The 20,915-nt window shown below is 43.4% G+C and overlaps 1 protein-coding gene across 4 annotated transcripts in view; it reads right to left on the reverse strand.

Moving 5' to 3' along the window:
* Window positions 1-6,872: 6,872 nt before the first annotated feature.
* The window catches only part of LOC127579262 (rabphilin-3A-like), a 152,746-nt gene continuing 138,703 nt past the window's right edge, over window positions 6,873-20,915 (reverse strand). For all 4 annotated transcript variants that reach the window (XM_052031914.1, XM_052031913.1, XM_052031912.1 and 1 more), the window contains one exon: window positions 6,873-17,258. In XM_052031914.1, the coding sequence (XP_051887874.1) occupies window positions 17,128-17,258 (131 nt within the window). In that variant the 3' untranslated portion in view covers window positions 6,873-17,127. The remainder of the gene's footprint in view (window positions 17,259-20,915) is intronic.

The following is a 20,915-nucleotide window of genomic DNA, read 5'->3' on the forward strand; positions in this document are numbered from 1 at the left end:
GCGAGTCTTTACAACGTTAAAATATGGAAGATTCAAAGTGCTGGTTTGAGAGGTACTGTTTCCTCTGGTGGGACCTTCAGAAGAAGAGGAGATGGGTGGCATGTTCCTGAAATCAGAGGTGGGCCACGTCATCTAAAAAAATGGATGGGAACGCATTGACAAACACTCAAAACATAGCTCCTCCCTCAGGTCCAAGGAAACTATTAAGGTTGAAGCCTATAATTCATAGAGACATGGAATATAAGAGTTGAAGTTCTGTGGAACCTGTTTAAAGATTAGTTAGGTCACAACTGATGTATTGCCTTCAATTCTGGTTGCCTCACTTTGGGAAGCAAGTGAAGTCCAGGAAAGGTTTTAGGCATGAAAGATTTTATCTACAAGTTAATAATGGAGAAAGAATACTTGTCCTTGGAGCAGAGAGAGTTGAGAGAGGATGTAAAAGAGGCGTGCAAGATCATGACTGATTTAAGTAGGGTAAGTATGTGGAGGAAAGCTGGTCCAGTTAGTGGGTGGTTTGAGGATCAGGAATAACAGGTAAGAGAATCCTTTTACATGCAATTAATTGTTATGATTTGGAATTCACTGCCTGTAAGGGGTGTTAAAAGTAGTTAATCAGGTCCTTCAAGAGAAAGTTGGATAAGCACTCAAGGGACTGAACTGGAACTAATGGGATTTCCCTATTATCAGCTGGCGAATCTCTGTAATAAATGCATGAGTCCAATAAGAGATGGTAAGTTTTAGTTAGAAATGGTGATGGGAGATATGATGGAAAGAAAGATAACTGGAGTTGAAACACACATCAGCTACGATCTGATTGAATGGTGGAAGAAACTGGAGAGGCAGAATTATGTGCTCTCCCTCCCATTCTCTCACTTTACTGTAAACTAGGGAAAGGCACACTCCCACCAGTCCCCCAGATTTATGGGACATACATGGTCCCCCAAATCGTGTCCGCTATCACTGGCACAAACCAGACACACACGCTCATGCACATACACACACATGCACAAACACACACAATTGACAACAAACACGAGCACACAGGCACACATACACACCTGCACACACAAACACGCACACATAGATGCGCGCGCACACACACATTGTGCATGTATTTTTGAGCTGTGTTTATAATTTGTATTTTTACCATTCAGGGGATGTAAAGCCTTGGTCAGGCTCCAGCGCCAGATCGCTGGGACTTCCTCTCACACACCCTAATGATGTGTCCACTTCTTGCTGTCAGGGAACAGCACGAGGCAACTACATCCTAATACGTAGACAGTATCTCTGATTGGGATCAGAGGTATGTTGCTGTGGGAGCCACAGTGGTGCAGCTAGTAGAGCCGTTGCCTGACAGCCCCAGTGACCTGGGTTCAGTCCTGACCTCCTGTACTGTGTGGAGTTTGCATGTTTCCCTGTGACTGAGCAGGTCTCACCCACATCCCAAAGATATCCAGGCTGGTAGGTGAATTGGCCACTGTAAATCGCCCCTAGTGTGTGGTAGAATCTTTGGGAAAGTGATGGGAACATGGAGAATATAAAATGGGATTACCATAGGATTAGTGTAGATGGGTGTTGACAGTCACATGGACTTGGTGGGCTGAAGGGCCTGTTTCTATGCCGTATGATTCTAACTCTATGGTAACAATGCAGCACAAGTTCATAGCTGCCACTCAAAAACACTACAGGCCATCCTTGGATTATGAGTGGGTTCCGTTTATAAAGACAACCATAAACTGACTTTGTCCATAAATCAGAAAATACACAAAGGTTACTCGTTGAGGTAACCATACCTCCACAGTGTTGTACTGAATAGCATCAAAAGCACATAAAACTGATAACAAAGAACAATTACTAAAAGTGGAGACAGAGAGGAAACTAGTTCAGCTGCTCATAGGAACATATGTATGTGGTTGGACTTTTGTATTTAGTAATATTATGGGAGCTCGTTCATATGTAGGGGTGTCCATAAGTCAGACGGTTATAAACTGGGGACCGCCTGTACCTAAGAGTTGGAGTTCATTATTCTTTACAGCTCTGGACTTGCTGTGTACACTGCCCAGCTACAATCCTGCAAAAAAAAATCATTAAATTGGCTAAAAATACATCAGAGGCAGCACTGTGGGGCTTACATCCAGAATAAGGCATCAAGACAAGGCCCACCCTGATCCTGATCTGCCTCGTCATGGCCCTTGCACCTTATTGTCTTCCTGTACCGCACTTTCTCTGCAACAGTAACAGTAGCACTATATTCTGCATTCTGTTATTGCTTTTCCCTTTGTACTACTTCGATGTACTATAATACTATAAGATTGTAAGATATAGGAGCAGAATTAGGCCATTCGGCCCATCGAGTCTGCTCCACCATTCAATCATGGATTTTTTAACCCCGTTCTCCTGCCTTCTCCCTGTAACCCTTAATCTTCTTAACCAGTCAAGAACTTATCAATCTCTGCCTTAAGTACACCCAATGACTTGGCCTCTACAGCCCTCAGTGGCAATGAATTCCACAGATTCACCAAGCTCTGGCTGAAGAAGTTCCTCCTCATCTCAGTTTTAAAGGGATGTCCCTTTAATCTGAGGCTGTGCCCTCGGATCCTAGACTCCCCTACTAATGGAAACATCCTCTCCGCATCCACTCCACATCCGCTCTATCCAGGCCTTTCAGTATCCGGTATGTTTTGAAATGATCCCTATGGATGGCATGCAAATCGAAGCTTTTCAATGTATCTCGGTACATGTGACAATAATAATAAACCAAACCAAACCAAGAGACCAGGCACAGATAAATGTCACTTCCTAGACTTTGCTGCACATAAGACTGAGAAGGGAACGAACCATTGAAGGCACAGGAACCAGGCAGCAGTAACACACTAAAGCAACAAACAAGATGCTGGAGGAACTCAGTGGGTCAGGCAGCATCTGTGGAGGGAAATGGACAGTTGACATTTCTGGTCGAGACCCTTCATCCAGATGAAGAACAAATGAAGATTCCAGCATCTGCAGTCTCTTGTGTCTCCAGCATTAACACACTGCAGCTGCCATGGAGGAGAAAGAGGCCACTGGGGAGAGAGGTCCTAGATTTAGTGAATGAGACTTGGTGTCATCAATAAGGTAAATACTCAGAGGGAAATTATTTGTGCTGGAGAGGAACGGATGGGGCAGAAGAAAAGTACAGGAGATCCTCGAGGGTATAAAGCAGTTTCAGCTGCCTTTTCCGGTATGAGAATCCCCACACATTCCAGCAAGGCAGAAAGCAACTTCATGTCCTCTCATAGTACGTTAGGGTGAGCTCTGCACTATGAGAAGCAAGCACAGTGTGTCTCTTCAGTATCTGGATCAGGGAATCATTCACTGATGTGTTATGACTTGTGAGGAATGATTGTGTCCCTGAACTCTCTCTGCTGATTAACAGTGAACCACATCGATGTTAACTGTTGGTATTGAGGGCTATGATTTAGCACTCTCCTTATGAAAAGCATCTCTCTGTCAGGGAGTCTCCTATTGCTGGGACCTCAGTCCTCTGATCTGCTGGGAGGTGAGGCTGTTGGTGATCAGCTGGGACATTCCCCTGGAAGCCTCCCTCAACCTTGTTTCTCCTGCTCCTAAGCCTGTGCCTCATGTCCCCTAGGCTCTGGTCTACATCCTGCTCTGTCTCTGCCACCAGCTGCCTGGTTATGCAGAATACAGCCAACAGCAGTAAAGTCACCACATCTGCAGGGTTCCTGGGCATTGGAAATACATTTTCAGAAATATTAATCACAATTCCTCCATTTGCGTGGCTCTTGTTCTTGGGTGCTCATTAGGTTCAGTAGGACTGTGAAATTTAATAAGTGTGCAGATGTTGGAGATCTGAAATAAAAACATAAAGTGCTGACAATACTCAGCTAGTCAGGTGGCATCTGTGGAAAGAGAAACAGAGTTAAGATTTCAGCTCAAATACCCCTTGTCAGAACTGGGCAGAAGAGAAAGTTAGTATCAAGTTGGGTGGCTGAGGGAGAGATGGATAAGGCACAGGGGATCTCTCTGAGAGGGTGAGGCCAGGATTACCATGGGGATACACTGTAAACCTATCTTGTAGCTGGGATAGTAGGGCAGATAGGCAGTGGGAAAGTGCAAGTTTGTTCATAAAATCTATGAAATGCAGGCAGGTAAAGAGTGAGAACACAGAAGGAAATGTAAAAGTTGTGAAATGCAGGGCTGTGGAAATGCCCAGCAGGTCAGTTTGTATTAATGGAGAGAGAAAAAAAAAACAGCCAATATCATAGGTAGATGATCTGGCCAGTTTGGATGTAGTGAGTTATCTGAAGTTGTAGAATTCAGTATTGAGTCTAAAAGGCTGCAATGTGCCAGATGGAAGATAAGGTGCTGTTTTTCAGGCTGGTGTTGGGTCTCATTAAAACAGTGCAGGAGGTCACAAACTGATAAGTCAAAGCAGGAGTAGGATGGAGAATTAGTGACACATAATAGGAAGGTCATGATTGCCCCTGCAGACTGAATGCAGGTGCTCTGCACTGTAGTCACCCAATCGCGTTTGGTTTCTCTGATGTAGAGAAGGTCACATTGTGTATACTGAACGCAGGACACTAGATTGTAAGATGTGTATGTGAATCACTGCTTCACGTGGAGGGACTATTTGGGTTCCTGGAAGGTGGGAAGGGAAGAGACACAATGTAAGCTTGAGGAACTGTACCTCACTTTCTGTGGGGACATTTCATAACTCCTATACATGCGTTCCTGCTCTTAAAAACGTTAACCAGTTGACCATTTACAGCTTAACCCTGGCCTCACCCTATCAGAAATATTCCCCTAGTCAAATCCATCCATCTCCCACCTCCCCATTCTGAGACAGAGTTGCCTTGGTCCTCACCTTTCATCCTACTAGCTCTGCATCCAGCACATCCTTCTCCATTTATGCCAGCTTCAATGGGATCCAACCACTGGTCACATCTTCCCCTCCCCACCCCTTTTTGCTTTCTGCAGTGACCACTCTCTCCATGACTCCCTGGTCTGCTCATCCCTCCCCATTCCCTGGCACTTTCCCCTGAAACCTTGGAAAGTGCAACACCTATCCTACACCTCCTCCCTACCATTCAAGAACCTAAACAGCCCTTCTTTGTGAAGCAAAGATTCACATGCACATCCTCCAAACTCTTCTGTTGCATTCAGTGCTCATGATGTGGCCTCATCTGCATTGGCAAGACCAGGTGTAGACTAGCCAACCATTTTGTGGAGCCCCTGTGCCCTGTCCACAACAGCCATCTTGAGCTTCCTGTTGCATGTTATTTCAACGCCCTTCCCATTCACACACTGACCTGTCTGTCCTTGGCCTTCTTCACTGCTACAATGAGGCCAAATATGAGGCCTCACTGTAGCAGTGAGTCTACGACCCAATGGTACAAACATTGAATTTTCCCATTTCAGGTAACCCACACCCCAACTGCTCCACCTAGATCGTCTCTCCCTTTGTTTACCTCTTTTGTTTCCCATTACCTAAATTCATTACCCTACCCACCTGATTCCATCTACTCGTTTGCCACACACCCATCCACCTCAGTTTCTTCTCCCTCTGCCTATGCCTCCTTCATCTGCCCATTATCCCCCACCTCACCTATTACCTACCAGCTTCTGTTCTGCCCCACTCCCCTCCGCTATTTAGCTCCATCTGCCCATCGTCTCGCACCTCACATGTCTCCACCAATCCCCTGTCTCACTCCTCCCCTCTCACCTCTTTATATACTGTAGGCTACCTTTCCTCTGCACTGAGGCAGGGCTTCGAGCTGAATTGGTGACCATCCCTTTGCCCCCATAGGTGCTGCTCAACCTGCTGAGTTCCTCCAGCAGTTTATCTGGTGCTGTCTGTATGGGGTTTGCATGTTCTCCCTGTGAATGCGTGCATTTCCTCCGGGTGCTCCAAAGATATAATGGTTGGTAAGTTAATGGCCACAGTAAAATGCCTCTAATGTAGGGGTAGGTGGCAGGACAATCAGGGTCTCTTGATCAGCATGTGAGAGAAAATAGGCTGCAGGGAAATAACGGGGAATGGGATTTTGGAATTGCTTCAAGAGCTGCCATAGTGTCAATGGGCCAAACAGCCTACTCCAGATAAATATTAAGAAATTGAATCAAGGTGACCTTGACCTCAGTGGAGAGTGCAGTCCAGGCACCAGAACATGGCTGAAGGTCCTCAGTAGAATGTCACATCTCATTGAAAACAGCCTTGGAAACCTAAGCCTGTAAACACATTGTTCATTGGTCTGCCTGAGAACTCTCTGTAAGTACCCTCTTCACAGGCATCCCAAGGTCCCCAACCCACTCTGAGGAATCAGCCGTGGCTATGATGACACATGCAGAAATGGATTCATGGAATGAGTATCTCAGGAGCTTGATGTTGGAGAAGATTTAGTTGTAGCAGACTCTGTGGATCCTGGGAGGCATGCGAGCATCCTGTACAGCTCTAATGTCTGGTCTTCAGAAGTCAGCAAACCCCCTCTCAATAGACATAAATGCAACAAGGTAGCACAATTTATACAGTAGCTGTTTAATGATGGCTGTAGGTTGTAGCCAAAAGTTGCACTCTCTGTTGGTGAGGGCAGAAATGAACAGTGTACATTTGGTGCATGAATCACTCTGGAAAACACTGGTGAATTACACACAGAAATGTCTGAGCCATTTTCCATATGGACACAATTTTATCCAGAAATGATTGCCAGCACGATCTAACCTGGGTTAAATTGCTTTCATGTGTGACTTGTGCATGCTAATGAGTCCAATTTCTGGGCTGCAATGCTTCCACCCACTGGCAGCATAGATTGAACTTCAGACTTGCAATGCAAAGGTTGGATGTGTAAATCAACAGAGTGAGGCAGTAATGTGTGGTATCACTTTATATGCATCATCAGGACAAAGTGGTTAATAGAGCTTTATATCTGCATGCACTGGAAGACAGTCTCAGTATTGCAGGCACCTCAATACAAAATCACGTTTTGCTTCCTTTCTGCACCCAAGTTCACTCCAAAACATCATGCGGATTCCAAGGTAACCAGTTTGGACATGCTGATTAAGAAGGTATCACATGCTGCTTATATACAGAGCTAGGGGTGACAGTATAGCAGAGCCTTTCTAACATCTTCTGGTATTGACAGATTTTGTTTTACCCAGAAACACATAAAGTGGCACTTTTTGGATTTAGTACCTCCAAAATATTAGCATCAAATTAGATCTGATTACTATCACCACTAATTGACTCTTTCTCGCACCCCCCCCATTCCCCCTAAAAGCCCCAAATTTAGGTGGTTGTCAGAAGTGTCTGATATATAGCAACATGCACTGCCTTAATTCATAGCAGAAAGTAGATTACAGACAGATGAACAGAAGCAAGGAGACAGAGATTATAGGGTCTGTTGGAGATCTACCTCAAACACAAAAGTATAGGTGTGGAAAAAGCATTTTGTGCATTAGAACACTGAAAAGCTAAGGCCAGAAAACTTTTTGCAATTAACGATTCCCATTCTGCCACCAAAGATTCCCTTTTTCTAATTACCTCCTTTTCCCCCAACCACATTTATATGAAAGGCAATTAGTAGAGATTTGTTAACAATGAACAGAACCCGCACACCATTTATTGGGGAACCGTAAACTGTAAGTCCATATACTCAAGCTTGCAGGAAGCTCCGTTATTTTAGTGAGACTTTGGTAAGCTTTGGCAGGTCTTGGGGTCTCTACATGAAACCTCAGTGGGTCTCTGTTCAATTCCGCAACAGCACAGCAAGTGTTAACATGCTATCAACAGGTCTTGGCGTGTTTCCTCGAAAGCCCAGCGAGTCATTGTTAGTCCATGAAGCCTCACAAAGTGGTAATGAGAGTCCTCAGATCCAGGATGAATCTTGGCCTGATGGCATGTGAATTATTAATGGAGGATAGTGCCGATTTTTGTTAGTGGCCGCAAATCTAAATGAGTCCCGTACATTCCGATATGCTTCTGGGAAATGGAAGGATGAAATAATGCCTAATGCTATTTGTAAGAAAAATGATCCAACTACAGACTTGAGATTCAAAGGTTTGACATGTAAAGCTCTAGAAGCAAAGTTCACATTGTGTGAGCACAATGGAATGCTGCTCCCACTACCACAGCGGCATCATGCTGTAATACTGTACTGTAATTATGCCAACTTTACTTACTCAAGGACATGCACAGTCGTATCTACTATCCTGCACCAGACTGTGTTATGTACAAAAGTAGACAAAATCAAATGTAGGGTAAAGTTACCCCTACAGCATATTGTAAATGCCATGACAGAAGCCCACAAATGCACTGTTCTAGAGAGTGTTCATCTGAAATTTCAACTCCAGGGATGAAAACTAAATTGGCATTAAATCAAGCCATCAGCTCAATGGAGACCTGCCACTCTATGAAGCACCAGAGAAGGCATCAGAACTGTTCAAACTGTATGACTGATTAATACAGCAGAAAGAAAATTTAATTATGTTCCAATAGAAGAGTTTCCTGTCACATTTGATTAAATACTGTACCTTATCCTATTTTCAAAGAATTCAAGACACCTTGGGGTACAAGATCATTACAGTACCATTTGTTTCTCCCTACTGGCTCCTCAGATTCAGCTCAAGACTCCAGAGTGGACAGGGGATCCTCAAAAGTCTTACAGCTTTCATCTGACCATCAACCTAACATTGGCAGAGTCAGAATTTTTAAAAAAAAGTACAACTGGAAGACAATCATTATTTGATAAAACTCCTAGATGGAAAGGATGGATATTTTTGAAAGACAGCTGTTCATGGAAATATTATTTTTTCTTCCAAAGGCTTTCCCCCAGCCATTTAATGAAGATCTGTGTATCAGGCAACACTTCTCATATCATGAGAGGGAGATCATTCTATGTTATAAAACGCTTCAGGGAGATTTCATGTAAAAGAACTCTACATTTATTAGTCCCCCAATGTAGTCAGATTGTTCAGTTTTAACTGTTAATACTTGAAATTTGTGTCTCTATGGTTGTATGTAAAAAAGGCACAGCCATTAATTCTACACCAACTGAATTACTAGTACAGCTTCACTAATATTGAAATTAAAAGTTTACAAATCAGCCTTTGCAAGAACAAAGGTAATTTTGCTTGCCATTCAGCTGTCCAGGGACTACTCTGGAATTCTCTCCTTAAGCCTCACTGCCCCTCGATATCCTGATCTTTCTTCAATAGGTTTTTAAAAATCAATTTATTTCACCTCTGTCCTAATATTTCCTTATATGACTTATTGTCACATTCTGTTCCCATTGAAATGCCTTGGGCTGTTTCACTATGTTAGAAGTGCTATATATTTACAAGTAGCTGTACTATTGTACTTATTTGCTAGGTGGTGAGTGCGGAGAGAAGAATTTAGTTTCCATCAGATAAGGGCTTGAAGAACTACGGAAGGAACACTAGTATCTCTTTCACATCTAGTTGAGTATGAAACTCAAACAGAATAATTCTGCATTGGTCAGATTATCTCTACACAATAAGATGAAGTGACCCACCCAAGCTCTGAAGTTTCAGTGTGGCAATTTCAATTGCTTTTGCTTCTGTTGGAGCAAGATTTTGACATCTGGCAATTTTGTGTTGTAAACCCACACCCATCGTCCTTCTTAATTTAATCAGGGCCACCACATCCAAAAGGGAGAAGCTATTGTTCATTTGCCCTGGCTGGTTTTATTCACGTTCCAGATGAAAGGACAAGGTGATCAATGTCTTCTTCCTACTTACAGCATGAAAATATCAAAACTGAGACACAAGAGTCTGCAGATGCTGGAATCTGGAGTAAAAAACGAGCTGCTGGAGGAACTCTGTGGGTCAGGCAACATCTGTGGAGAGAAACTGTCAGCTGACTGATGAATGATGAAGGGTCTCAACCCAAAACATCAACTGTCTATTTCCCTCCACAGATGCTGCCTGACCCACTGAGTTCATCAACCAATTCAATTTTTGCTTCATTCTCAAAACTGGTAGCTTTCTGTTGCAGGAAAGTAACAGAATCAAGGCAGGTAAACTGAGTTAAGATTTTAATCAGCCATGTTCCAATTGAATGGTTAAACAGACTCAGTGGGCTCTTCCTTTTATAATATTGCTATGTTTCATCACCAATCTTTGAACTGTGACTGTTCCACTCAGTATACATCTTGCTCCTGTATACCTTACACAATGACCCAACTCCTAACAGACCTAAATCTCTCTGAATTGGTGGTCATATGCTCAGCTTCTCACCATGTTTCATCTGGAGATTATGCTTCAAATTGCCTTCTCCAGGTCATGCATTCCTATTAAAAATAACAAGCCCAAGACTTGCTATCCATTAGTTAAAGAGATGCCTTGATCTGAGCATTATTTCAGTTGTGCCAACAGATATTATTACTGAATTGATCCCGGGGTATTCTGTCACACCAGACTACTAGTTTCTCTTGGATAAGGAGTCTGAAAATGCTAGAAATAAAGAACAGGATTTTACTAAGAGGTTAATACACAATGCTTAGACACTCTTGCCATAACCAAATGGCTCATCAGAAGAATTCCATGTTTGGAGACAGTCAATAGATACAGTATGGGTCTAGATAGAATTCTGTCATATCTCATGTCAGTGTTATAAAATATTTATCATTTTAATTAAAACCTAGATCATAAATATTGCCAAGTCTTGCAGTAATACCCTCCAAAATGCTCCCCAGTGACAATCTGAAGTTCTTGAAGGTAAATTTTCAAAATGTAGTTGACTGAATTATTCAGGGTAATGGATGGGAATGTCTCCATGGATGATGCAAAGGAGCCAAGCCAAGTAACCACAGCAACAGCCAACCTCTGGTGACCTCAGTGTATGTGGATCCATTGGCACTGTGTCACAGATCCACCTGAAGCCTGTGCACTTGGGCAGGTCCCAGCAGGTGCGCATCTCCCAGATATGCCTTGAGGCCCTGCCCTTCCTCTGTAACCCTAGCCAGAACCAACGCCAGGCCCACGGCAGGAGCAGCTGGCTGTGCCCAACCACTTCACTGTGCTTCACCAGTGCAACCCCTATCCGGAGGTTCCCAATGATCCTGACAACCTTCAGAAGCACTCCTGTCGGTGCTGCAGTGTCGGGGCAGAGGGAGGGACTGGTCGATGAGGATGGCTATGTCTCCTTCTGTGGCTGCTGCTGAGTGGCACCCCAAGTGCCCCCAGTGGAGTGAGGAGTTCGCACCCCCCGTGTGAAGTTGGAGAGCTGCAGCGATGTGTGTGGATGGTTCATCCTGACATGGTCCCTGCAGTAACACCTGTTCCTCTCCTACTGGTTGCCCACATCTCCAGAGGAGGTAGTGACCAAACTGTTGCCGTTCCAATTGGCCATGGGCCCATTGACCTTGGCAGTGTGTTGGATGGAAACATGGACTCTCTCCACCCTTCAGACAGTTCACCTACAAACTGGTGAATCAACCACTGGATATCAGAGGGATAATTGTGCACCGTAATTACAACTCAGCCTTCCCGAATCCTCCTCTATGTGGCAACTGCTCCCCATTTTTAAAATGAACCATTGAGAAGCAATTATTTACATTGCTTTTAAATCAATTCCACAGAATTGCCTCATACTTATAAAAAGATACTTTTATCTATATTATGAGGAGGGTGCACAAGCAAAAGAGGGAGAAGAGAGAGCAGCAGTATATTGATAGGTTTAGATAAAGTGGGAGTATACAAGAATAGCACAAAAGTGCCGGCCTGAACTGGTTAGGCGAACTCTTTGCTTCTCTGCCACATATATCATGTAATTCAGTGTAATCGCCCTTCGTGTTAATGATTCATGCTTTGAGATCGTGATAAGAGGCAGCCTGAGCACAGAACTTCCTTCCATTTACATCATGACCTTGCTTCCAGTGAGTTCACGAATCGGGTTTATAAGGGAACATTCTGTATTAATAATCTCACACAGGAGATGAGTACAAAATAGTTAATCCCATTCTTTTTCTAATTAGCAGATCAACATCACAATAACTAAATCATCAATAAATATTCCGAGGCTTCCCACTGCAGCTTTAAGCACCTGAATGGAATACATTTTCCCTTTGAGTTTGGTCTCTTAACTTGCCCTGGAGCTTGATGTTCTTGAATAAAGGAGGTCTAAGCCTCAGTGAAAATAATCATTTCAGGAAACTAGTGATGTCAATTAGAAAAGGTGAGATCAACTCTCACCTCAGGATCAGACTCAGGAGTTGGAGGTATGTCCAAAAAGTTATGAATGGTCTCGACATTAATATAACGCATTGTTTAATTTAAGTGGTTTCTGGGCAGTCTATTCAAAACTGCCTTTGCAATGGAGATAATCATCAGGTAGTTCTGCAGATCCTTTTTTGGGAGCAAGAGTGTGATGTGCCAGAGATGCTACCTCATTCAGCAGGTGCTGCTGCAAAATGAGGCCGAAGTGGAAAGGATGCTCATGAATTGATCACCCTTCCCTCCTAAGCCGAGGGATCCTTCCCTAGTCTCAAATCCAGATCTATAAAGCTTTTAAGTTCAAAAACATTAGAACAGGAGTGTAATATTTTACCCAGAATCTGTTCCACTCTTCAATGTGATCATGGTTAATCTATGACCAACAAACAGATGCCTGCCAGGGTATCTACATTCAACAAAAATCTATGAATTTCCAAATCTAAGATTAACAATTGATAGAGCATCAATCCTCATTTGCAGAAGGAAGTTCTAAATTTCTACTACCTATTTACCTTCTACCACTTCTAAATTTGATGGAATACCCTAGTTTGTTTAATTGTTCATCATAATTTAATGCTTGAAGCACAGATACTGTAAGAAATGGAGCACCCCCATCAAGCCTATATATCCTACCTAAGACGTGGAGCCCAGAACTATCCAACCAGGGCTTGAACATAAAAGCTAACCTTGCATTGGCTTTTTAACTTGCCCATGCTGATATCTGTTTGGTGCAGTTTTAGATCAAAGTGATCACGATCCCCTTGAAATTTAATGCTTTGACTTATGCTGCTTACAAGCTTTTGTGTTATCAGTAAACTTGAATACAAGGCTTTCTTATCATTTAATTAATTTATGAATACAGTAAACAGTTCTGGCCTCAACCTAGATCCTAGAGGAACATAGTGTCATGAGCTGCCAATTTGACTCCCTGCACATTATCCCTACTCACTGTCCTGCTACTGGGCAATTCCCTTGCCTGCTCAATATATTGCCTTCAATTTCAAGAGCTTCAACTCTACTAAGTAGTCTCATTGAGGGACTTCATCTAATGACCTCTGCAAGACCATAGAAAGAACATCCAGAATATAGAACAGTACGGCACAGAACAGGCCCTTTGGCCCACAATGTTGTGCCGACATAGCTAATCCCTCCTACCTACAGAATGCCCATATCCCTCTATTTTCCTTTCATTCATGTGCCCATCCAAGCCCCTCTTAAAATCCCCTAATGAATTTGCCTCCACCATCCTATCAGGCAATGCATTCCAGGTATCCACCACTCTATGTGTAAAAAACATACCCCTCATGTCTCTTCTGATCCTACCCCCTCTCACCTTAAATGCATGCCCTCTGGTATAGGATCGCTCAGTAATGGGAAAAAGATGTTGCTTGTCCACCCTATCTATGCTCCTCATAATTTTATACACTTCCAAGAGGTTACCCCTCAGCCTCCGCCGCTCCAGTGAAAAGAGCCCAAGTTTGTCCAGCCTCTCCTATAGCACGTCTTCTAATCCAGGCAGCATCCTGGTAAAACTCCTTTGCACCCCCTCTAAAACCTCAACATCCTTCCTGTAGTGAGGTGACCAGAATTGCACGCAATACTTTAGATGCGGCCTAACCAGAGTTCTATAGAGATGCATCATAACTCCTTGACTCCTATACTCAATACCTTGACTAATAAATACAAGCATTCCATAAGCCTTCTTAACCACTCTATCTACCTGTGTAGCCACTTTCAATGAGTCATGGACTTGCACCCCAAGGTCTCTTGCTCTTCAATACTGTTAAGGGTCTTGCCCTTAAGAGTGTACTGCCTCTTGACACTAATCCTACCAAGATGCAACAACTCACATTTATCTGGGTTAAACTCCACCTGCCATTTCTCTGCCCACATCTGCAACTGATCTGTATCACGCTGTATCCGTCGCCAGTCTTCTACACTATTCACAACTCCACCAATCTTGGTATGGTCTGCAAACTTACTAACCCATCCATCCACATTTTCATCCAGGTCACTTATATACATCACAAACAGCAGAGGTCCCAGTACAGATCCCTGCAGAACACCACTACTCACAGGCCTCCAGCCCGAATAAGTCCCTTCAACCAACACCCTCTGTCTTCTATGGCCAAGCCAGTTCTGGATCCACACAGACAATTCTCCATTGGCACCATGCATCTGAACTTTCTTGATTAACTGATTCTGTGGGACCTTGTCAAATGCCTTACTGAAGTCTATATAGTTGACATCCACAGCTCTACCTTCACAAATCTCTCTCGTCACCTTGTCAAAAAACTCAGCCAGGTTAGTAAGACATGACTTGCCCCGCACAAAGCCATGCTGGCTTCCCCTAATCAAGCCATTGGATTCCCAATGCTCGTATGTCCTATCTCTAAGAATTTTCTCCAATAATTTCCCTACAACAGACGTGAGACTCACCGGTCTACAGTTCCCTGGATTTTCCCTTGTTCCTTTCTTAAATAGAGGAACAACATTAGCCGCTCACCAGTCCTCCGGGACCTCACCAGTGGTCAGGGAGGGCACAAAGATACTGGTCAAGGCCCCAGCAATTTCCTTTCTTGCCTTCCTCAGTAACCTAACATTTTTCTGCCCTCAGTTCCAATTTCTGCGTCCTGCATGTCCCTTTCCTGGGTAAATACTGAAGCGAAATACTCATTCAGAACCTCACCCACATCCTCTGCATCCAAACATAGATTCCCTTCTTTATCCTTAAGTGGTCCTACCCTTTCCCTCGTTATCCTCTTATTCCTGACGTAGGTATAGAATGCCTTTGGATTCTCCTTAATCCTGCTTGCTAAGGACTTTCCATGGTCCCTCCCAGCTTTCCTAATTCCTTTCTTGAGTTCATTTCTAGCTTCTTTATAGTCCTCACGTGCTCTGTCTGATCCTACTTCCAAAGCTCTACATACTTGTCCTTTTTCTTCTTGACTAAGTTCATCACTTCTCTGGACATCCAAGGTTCCCTTATTTTGCCATTCATGTCCTTCCTTCTAATCGGGACATACCTATTCTGTACTCTATGTATTTGATCCTTACACACTTTCCACATGCCAGCAAAAAGGTGTTCCCAGTTTACTCAACCTAGTTCCTGCCTTATGCCTTCATAATTAGCCGTGCTCTAATTTAAAACCCTCCTGCTAACCCCATACCTGTCCTTATCTACTGCTATCCTGAAAGTTAATGAGCTGTGGTCACTGTTCCCCAATTGCTCACCTACCGATAGATGAGTCATCTGGCCAGGCTCATTACCCAGCACCAGGTCCAGAATAGCCTCTCCCCTTGTTGGACTGTCAACATATTGATTTAGGAACCCCTCCTGGATGCACCTAACAAATTATGCCCCATCTAACCCCCTTGCACTAAAAAGATCCCAATTTATATCAGGGAAGTTGAAGTCTCCCATGACCACAACCTTGTTATTTTTACACATTTTCCTAATCTGTTTGCATATCCGTTCCTCAATGTCCCGGTGGCTATTGGGAGGTCTATAGTACACCCCCAAGAGAGTGATTGCACCCTTCCTATTCCTGAGTTCTACCCAAATAGACTCTGTATCCGAGCCCTCCATTACATCTTCCCAGAGTGCAGCTGATATATTATCTCTAACTAGTATTGCAACTCCTCCTCCTCTTTTACCCCCTTCTCTATTCTTCCTAAAACTTTGACACCCTGATACATCGATCACCCATTCCTGTCCCTCTTTCAGCCAAGTCTCTGTAATGGCCACAACATCATAGTTCCATGTACTGATCTGTGCGCTACGTTCATGACTCTTGCCCATAATAATCTGAGCATTAAAGTACAAACACTTCAAACCATTCGTTCCATCACATCTGTCATTAGGAATCTGCCTAATACTACATTCCCTTGACATTCCAGAGACATTCCATTGGCCACCACCTTGCTATCTCTTCAATAAATCTTCAATCATTATGCATTATCCATACTTAGGCTGGATCCCTCTGATCAACTGAAAGTTAACAAGATGTTCATCACTCAATGCTTAGCTATACGGATTCTAGATGATTTGCTGACTGGTATCTAATTCCATGATTCTCTTCTCTCATCTTTAATAAATAAGAGCCATACATAATTTTTCAGTTTAATGAATCAGTTCTTAAACTGACAGCTTTGGCTGATTATGTTGAGGGTATTTGTAATATCCCTACATTGAAAAACCCTTAAGAGAAACCATCTGATCTTGGGGATTAGTCACATTTTAGGCCATAATTTTTCCCCTGGGCTCCAAAGCTGTCTGAAAACCACTTTGCACTTCATGTGCAATTTAGAGAGATGGGTCGGAAACCAGGCAGATTATTTCCCAAAATCTGCCTCCAAATGGGAAGATGTATTCTGGCAAGTGTAATTCAGTACGAGGAGGTGGGAATTAGGGTTGCTTCACCCAGGCTGCAGTTGGATCTCCTGCCCTGTCATGGTATATCTGTTGGCAACATGCACCCATGGGTAAGTCTTGAGGAAACTGATGGTCCCTTCAGGTCAATGTGTAGTTCAACAGGTTCTTACCAGGGAGAATATGTTAAGGAAAGAATAGAGATAGAGACACAAACCCATAATGGGACAAAGTCTTTCCAGTATATAATTTGGCACCTATTTTTATGAGGGGGTGAAAGAATATTGCCAGAAGAATCGTGCACAGTTTTTCTCACAGTGATGACTTGCATGATTGGTGTGTTGTTCCAAAGGGATTATGACAGCATATATCTAGTATGTAAACAAAGGATTAATGTTGGCTAGACATTTTTCATGAAAATGGTGACCCTTCATCGAAGTATTTTGAGCAGAATGAAAGGGACAAAGAGAAGGGAAATGAACAATGGTGAAAAGTAAAACATTGGCGGTGGTGGGTGATACTTAGTCACTGGGAATGGGATTCGCATTATACAGGGTATGCCAGCGTTCAGTCTTCTTATCCTTGTTCTTCAGGCACTCGTACCAGTGCTTCAAGCAGTCTCCTTTGGCATTAATGCCCAGAATAATACTGCCTAATACAGAGGGGAGGAACAAGGTGTCATATGCCAATAACATCAGAGACAGAATCAAACAAGGAAGACAATGAATGTAGTTCTCCAATCACAACAGTTGGACTATCACTATTCATGAACAAACTGAACATTTCTATCCATGCGGCTAATCCCTTCATGTTTATTGTCAGTTAGCCATGAGAGTCAGTCTATGTTTCTGTCTGCATACATACCCCAGATACGCAAGTTCTGAAAATGAGATCCTTTATCAAATAAGGATCCGTACTGCTCAATTCAGTATTCTCCAATTTAAGCCTCCTGATGGTTCTTGGGATGTTCTATTTCCTCAAAGATATTATATAAATGTAAATTGTTGTTGCAACAAGTAAATGCCTTGGGACATACAACAAGATCCAGGTTTGATCCCTGATCCGCATGGAAACTAACCTCAGCCAGATTAACAATGGAACCAATTAACTGGTTTTCACACCCCTACACTGAAACTGAAAAAAATGTTAACTGTGAAATAATTAACAAGAAATAAAAATCAGAAAATGCCAAAAACAGCCAGCAGGTCAATCTCTGTTTGAAGGAGTTTTGATTCCCCTTTTGATTTAGCACATGTGTGACACATACCATCTGAAGGTACCAGAATGAACGTGTATTTTAGGGAATAACTCCAACACAGTCTCAGCACAGTAATGCCCCTTCAAAATGAGTGATATTTTAAATTAAGAGAGGGGGCTATGGAATAAATAATTCCTGCAGAGTAGTCTACCTATTATTAAATTGGCTTCAAGGCTCTGCCCAGCTGCTGAACCTGCAGAGCTCCGAGAGGTTGTTGCTGGTTCCCTCCTCCAGTACCCCAGTCTGAGAGTTTAGGCAGGTACATTAAGGTCTTTTCTCCATGGGCCTCACAGATCCAGAATGGGGCAGAATGTTTTCTGAGATCACTCCCTTATTTGGAAAGCTCATTGACTGGAAACATTAATTCTGATTTTGTCTCTCCACAGTTGCTGCCTGACTTCCTGAGTATTTTCAGCATCTTCTGTTTGATTCCTAATTTCTACTATCTTCAATAATTTGCCTTTGCATCATTTATGTTTCTGACCACTTATGGTAAAAGTTTCAGAAAAACTCACAGAAATATATGCACGAAACACAGGTAGCTTAAGACCCATCAATATAGGGTTTTATCATTTCCCTTTGACTTTGTATCCAGGAAATTAGCATAAATCAGAGGACAACCCTCACCCAAATTGTCACTCGGACAATTGGAATGCATCCTTTGGCATGAGCTGAGAATTTCACTGGGGATTTATTGGAATATTTGATCCTCATTATGCAAACTGATCTTTTATAGCTATAATAGGATTAGCATTCACAGAGGCCAGGACTAATCTGTTTAAAGTGGACTTTCTCTGATTTAGGCAATATAACTTGTTCAATTGGAGCCTCACTAGATTAAACAGATCTAGTCGGCTGAACAAGTTGTCAGCATGAATGACAGTGTTTAAAAGTGGTCAGCTTGGGGTTAAAAGTCTGAGTTAATGACTTTGATATAATTTCCTGGAAACAGTGTTAATTATATTGTTCAGGATGCTAATGGCTGCAGAAAAAGTGATTGTTGAGTTTCTGGTCTTCCATCTGACTTGAGTAGCAACAATAGGGAGGTATTGGTGGGGCTGGGGGTTTAGTGGAGGTGGGGGTGGGGACAGTGAGGTAGGGAATGGTGGGGGTGCGGGCTGGGGGCTGGGTTTGTATGTTGGTGGGCAGGGGCATTGGGATTGGTGGAGATGGGGTGGTGGAGGTAAGGTGGGATGGTGAGGGTGAGGTTGGGGTGGGTGGAGGTGGGGATGGGTGTGGGATTAGCAGAGATAGGGGTGGGAGTTGGTGGAGGTGGAGGATGGTGGAGGTGAGGAATGGTGGAGGTGGGGTGGTGGGAGTGAGGTTGGGGTGAACAGAGCGGGGATGGTAGGAGTGAGGTTAGAGTGGGTGGAGGTGAGGGTGGTGAGAGTGAGGTTGGATGGATGGAAGTGGGGATGGTGGGAGTGAGGTTGGGGTGGGCAGAAGTGGAGGTGCTGGGAGTGAGGTTGGGTGGGTGGAGGTGGGGACGGTGGGAGTGAGGTTGGGGTGGGTGGTGGGTGGAGATGGGGTGGTGGGAGTGAGCTTCGGGTGGGTGGAGGTGGGGATGGTGGCAGTGAGGTCGGGGTGGGTGGAGGTGGGAATGGGCATGGGGAATGGTGGAGATGGGGTTGGGGGTTGGTGGAGGTGGCGGGGAGGGTTCTTATTGCCAGGTTTTAGCCTTTTCTTGCTGGATTTTCCAAGGTGGAGTATTCTGACCTTTCCCTGTCCATGGTGGTAGAACGATTAACCTTTCCCATTCTGATCCTTCAAACCCTTGTGGGTTAACAACCCCTCAGCTCTACACCATCCCATTTCACATAAAGCTTCAAATACCATAATGACTCTGTTTTTCACGGCAACATTTCTAAAACTGTCACATATTTAAACATCACAGTGGCCTCCATAGTGAAGGCAATTTGCAAATCTGAACTTTTACCTTCTGTATTTATGTTCTACATTTTTCTTGCCCTTTGTAAGATCTGCTGATTATAAAAGCAAACTCTTACCATCCAAACTCATTAACTGGGTGTTTCAGATTGCAGAACCTGATACTCACTTGGATTTCCAGCCTTTTAGGTTTCCTTCTTAACCTAACAGATTCCTTTCCCATTGTTTTTACATTGTTTATCCATTGAATTCCAAAACTTGTGACAGACACGATGAAAGTAGATATAGGAAATGAGGTAAGAACATGAGATAAGGAGGTGGAGGTGATGGGGTTGGGGGTTGGTGGAGGTGGCAGGGAGGGTTCCTGTGCCAGGTTGTAGCCTTTTCTGGCTGGATTTTCCAAGACTTGCTGAGTATACCTGAGAGCACACAATATTTACAATGTACACAGAAATATACCTGTGTACATTCAATGGTCCAGTAAGATTATAAAATTTCCCAGATTCTCAGTTTTACCATTCCAACATGTGATTTGCTTTCCCCTTTTCACAGCCTAAGAGATTAATGTACTCGAGAACCTGCATTTCATCTTTCCTCATCTCTGCAGTAGATATTGTTGTCACATTCACTTGGAACTAACTGCAGGTTTATGTGATAGAAGATTCTTTTCCGAACTGCTGAGAAATCAGCGAGCATTTCTGGGAAGTGGATTTCTGCGAGAGTTGGACATGGTACTCAGGGGCTGGCTTCACTCAAAGAGGTCTTGGTAAATTTTCTTCCATCTTGGCTTCTCTGAGGAGTGCCAGACACAAAAGGAAGCAGTTACAAAGGGGAGAATCTGGGTCTCCCTTCACCTCTCACTGGACTCAAGAAGGGAGAAGTTAGTTTCATCACAGGCATATCAGTGTTAAAGTTCCTATCAAGGACCTTGAATAAACAACTAATGATGAACAGTTTTGTTCCTCAGCATCATTTTAGAATGTCAAAGCGTTGCATTAGTTGCCTGGGGTGGCCCTTCTTGCGTGTGAAATAAGAGATCTACCAGATAGCCAATGCGGATATTCTATGACTTGGGATGACACCTGATGTAATGAAACATTTTGCAGCCAAGCACAAGGATCTAATCACTGGCACTGGTTTAGAGAGAGGCAAATAAGTATTTCT

The sequence above is a fragment of the Pristis pectinata genome, chromosome 17 (assembly GCF_009764475.1).
Source record: "Pristis pectinata isolate sPriPec2 chromosome 17, sPriPec2.1.pri, whole genome shotgun sequence".
In the NCBI taxonomy this organism is placed as follows: Eukaryota; Metazoa; Chordata; class Chondrichthyes; order Rhinopristiformes; family Pristidae; genus Pristis; species Pristis pectinata.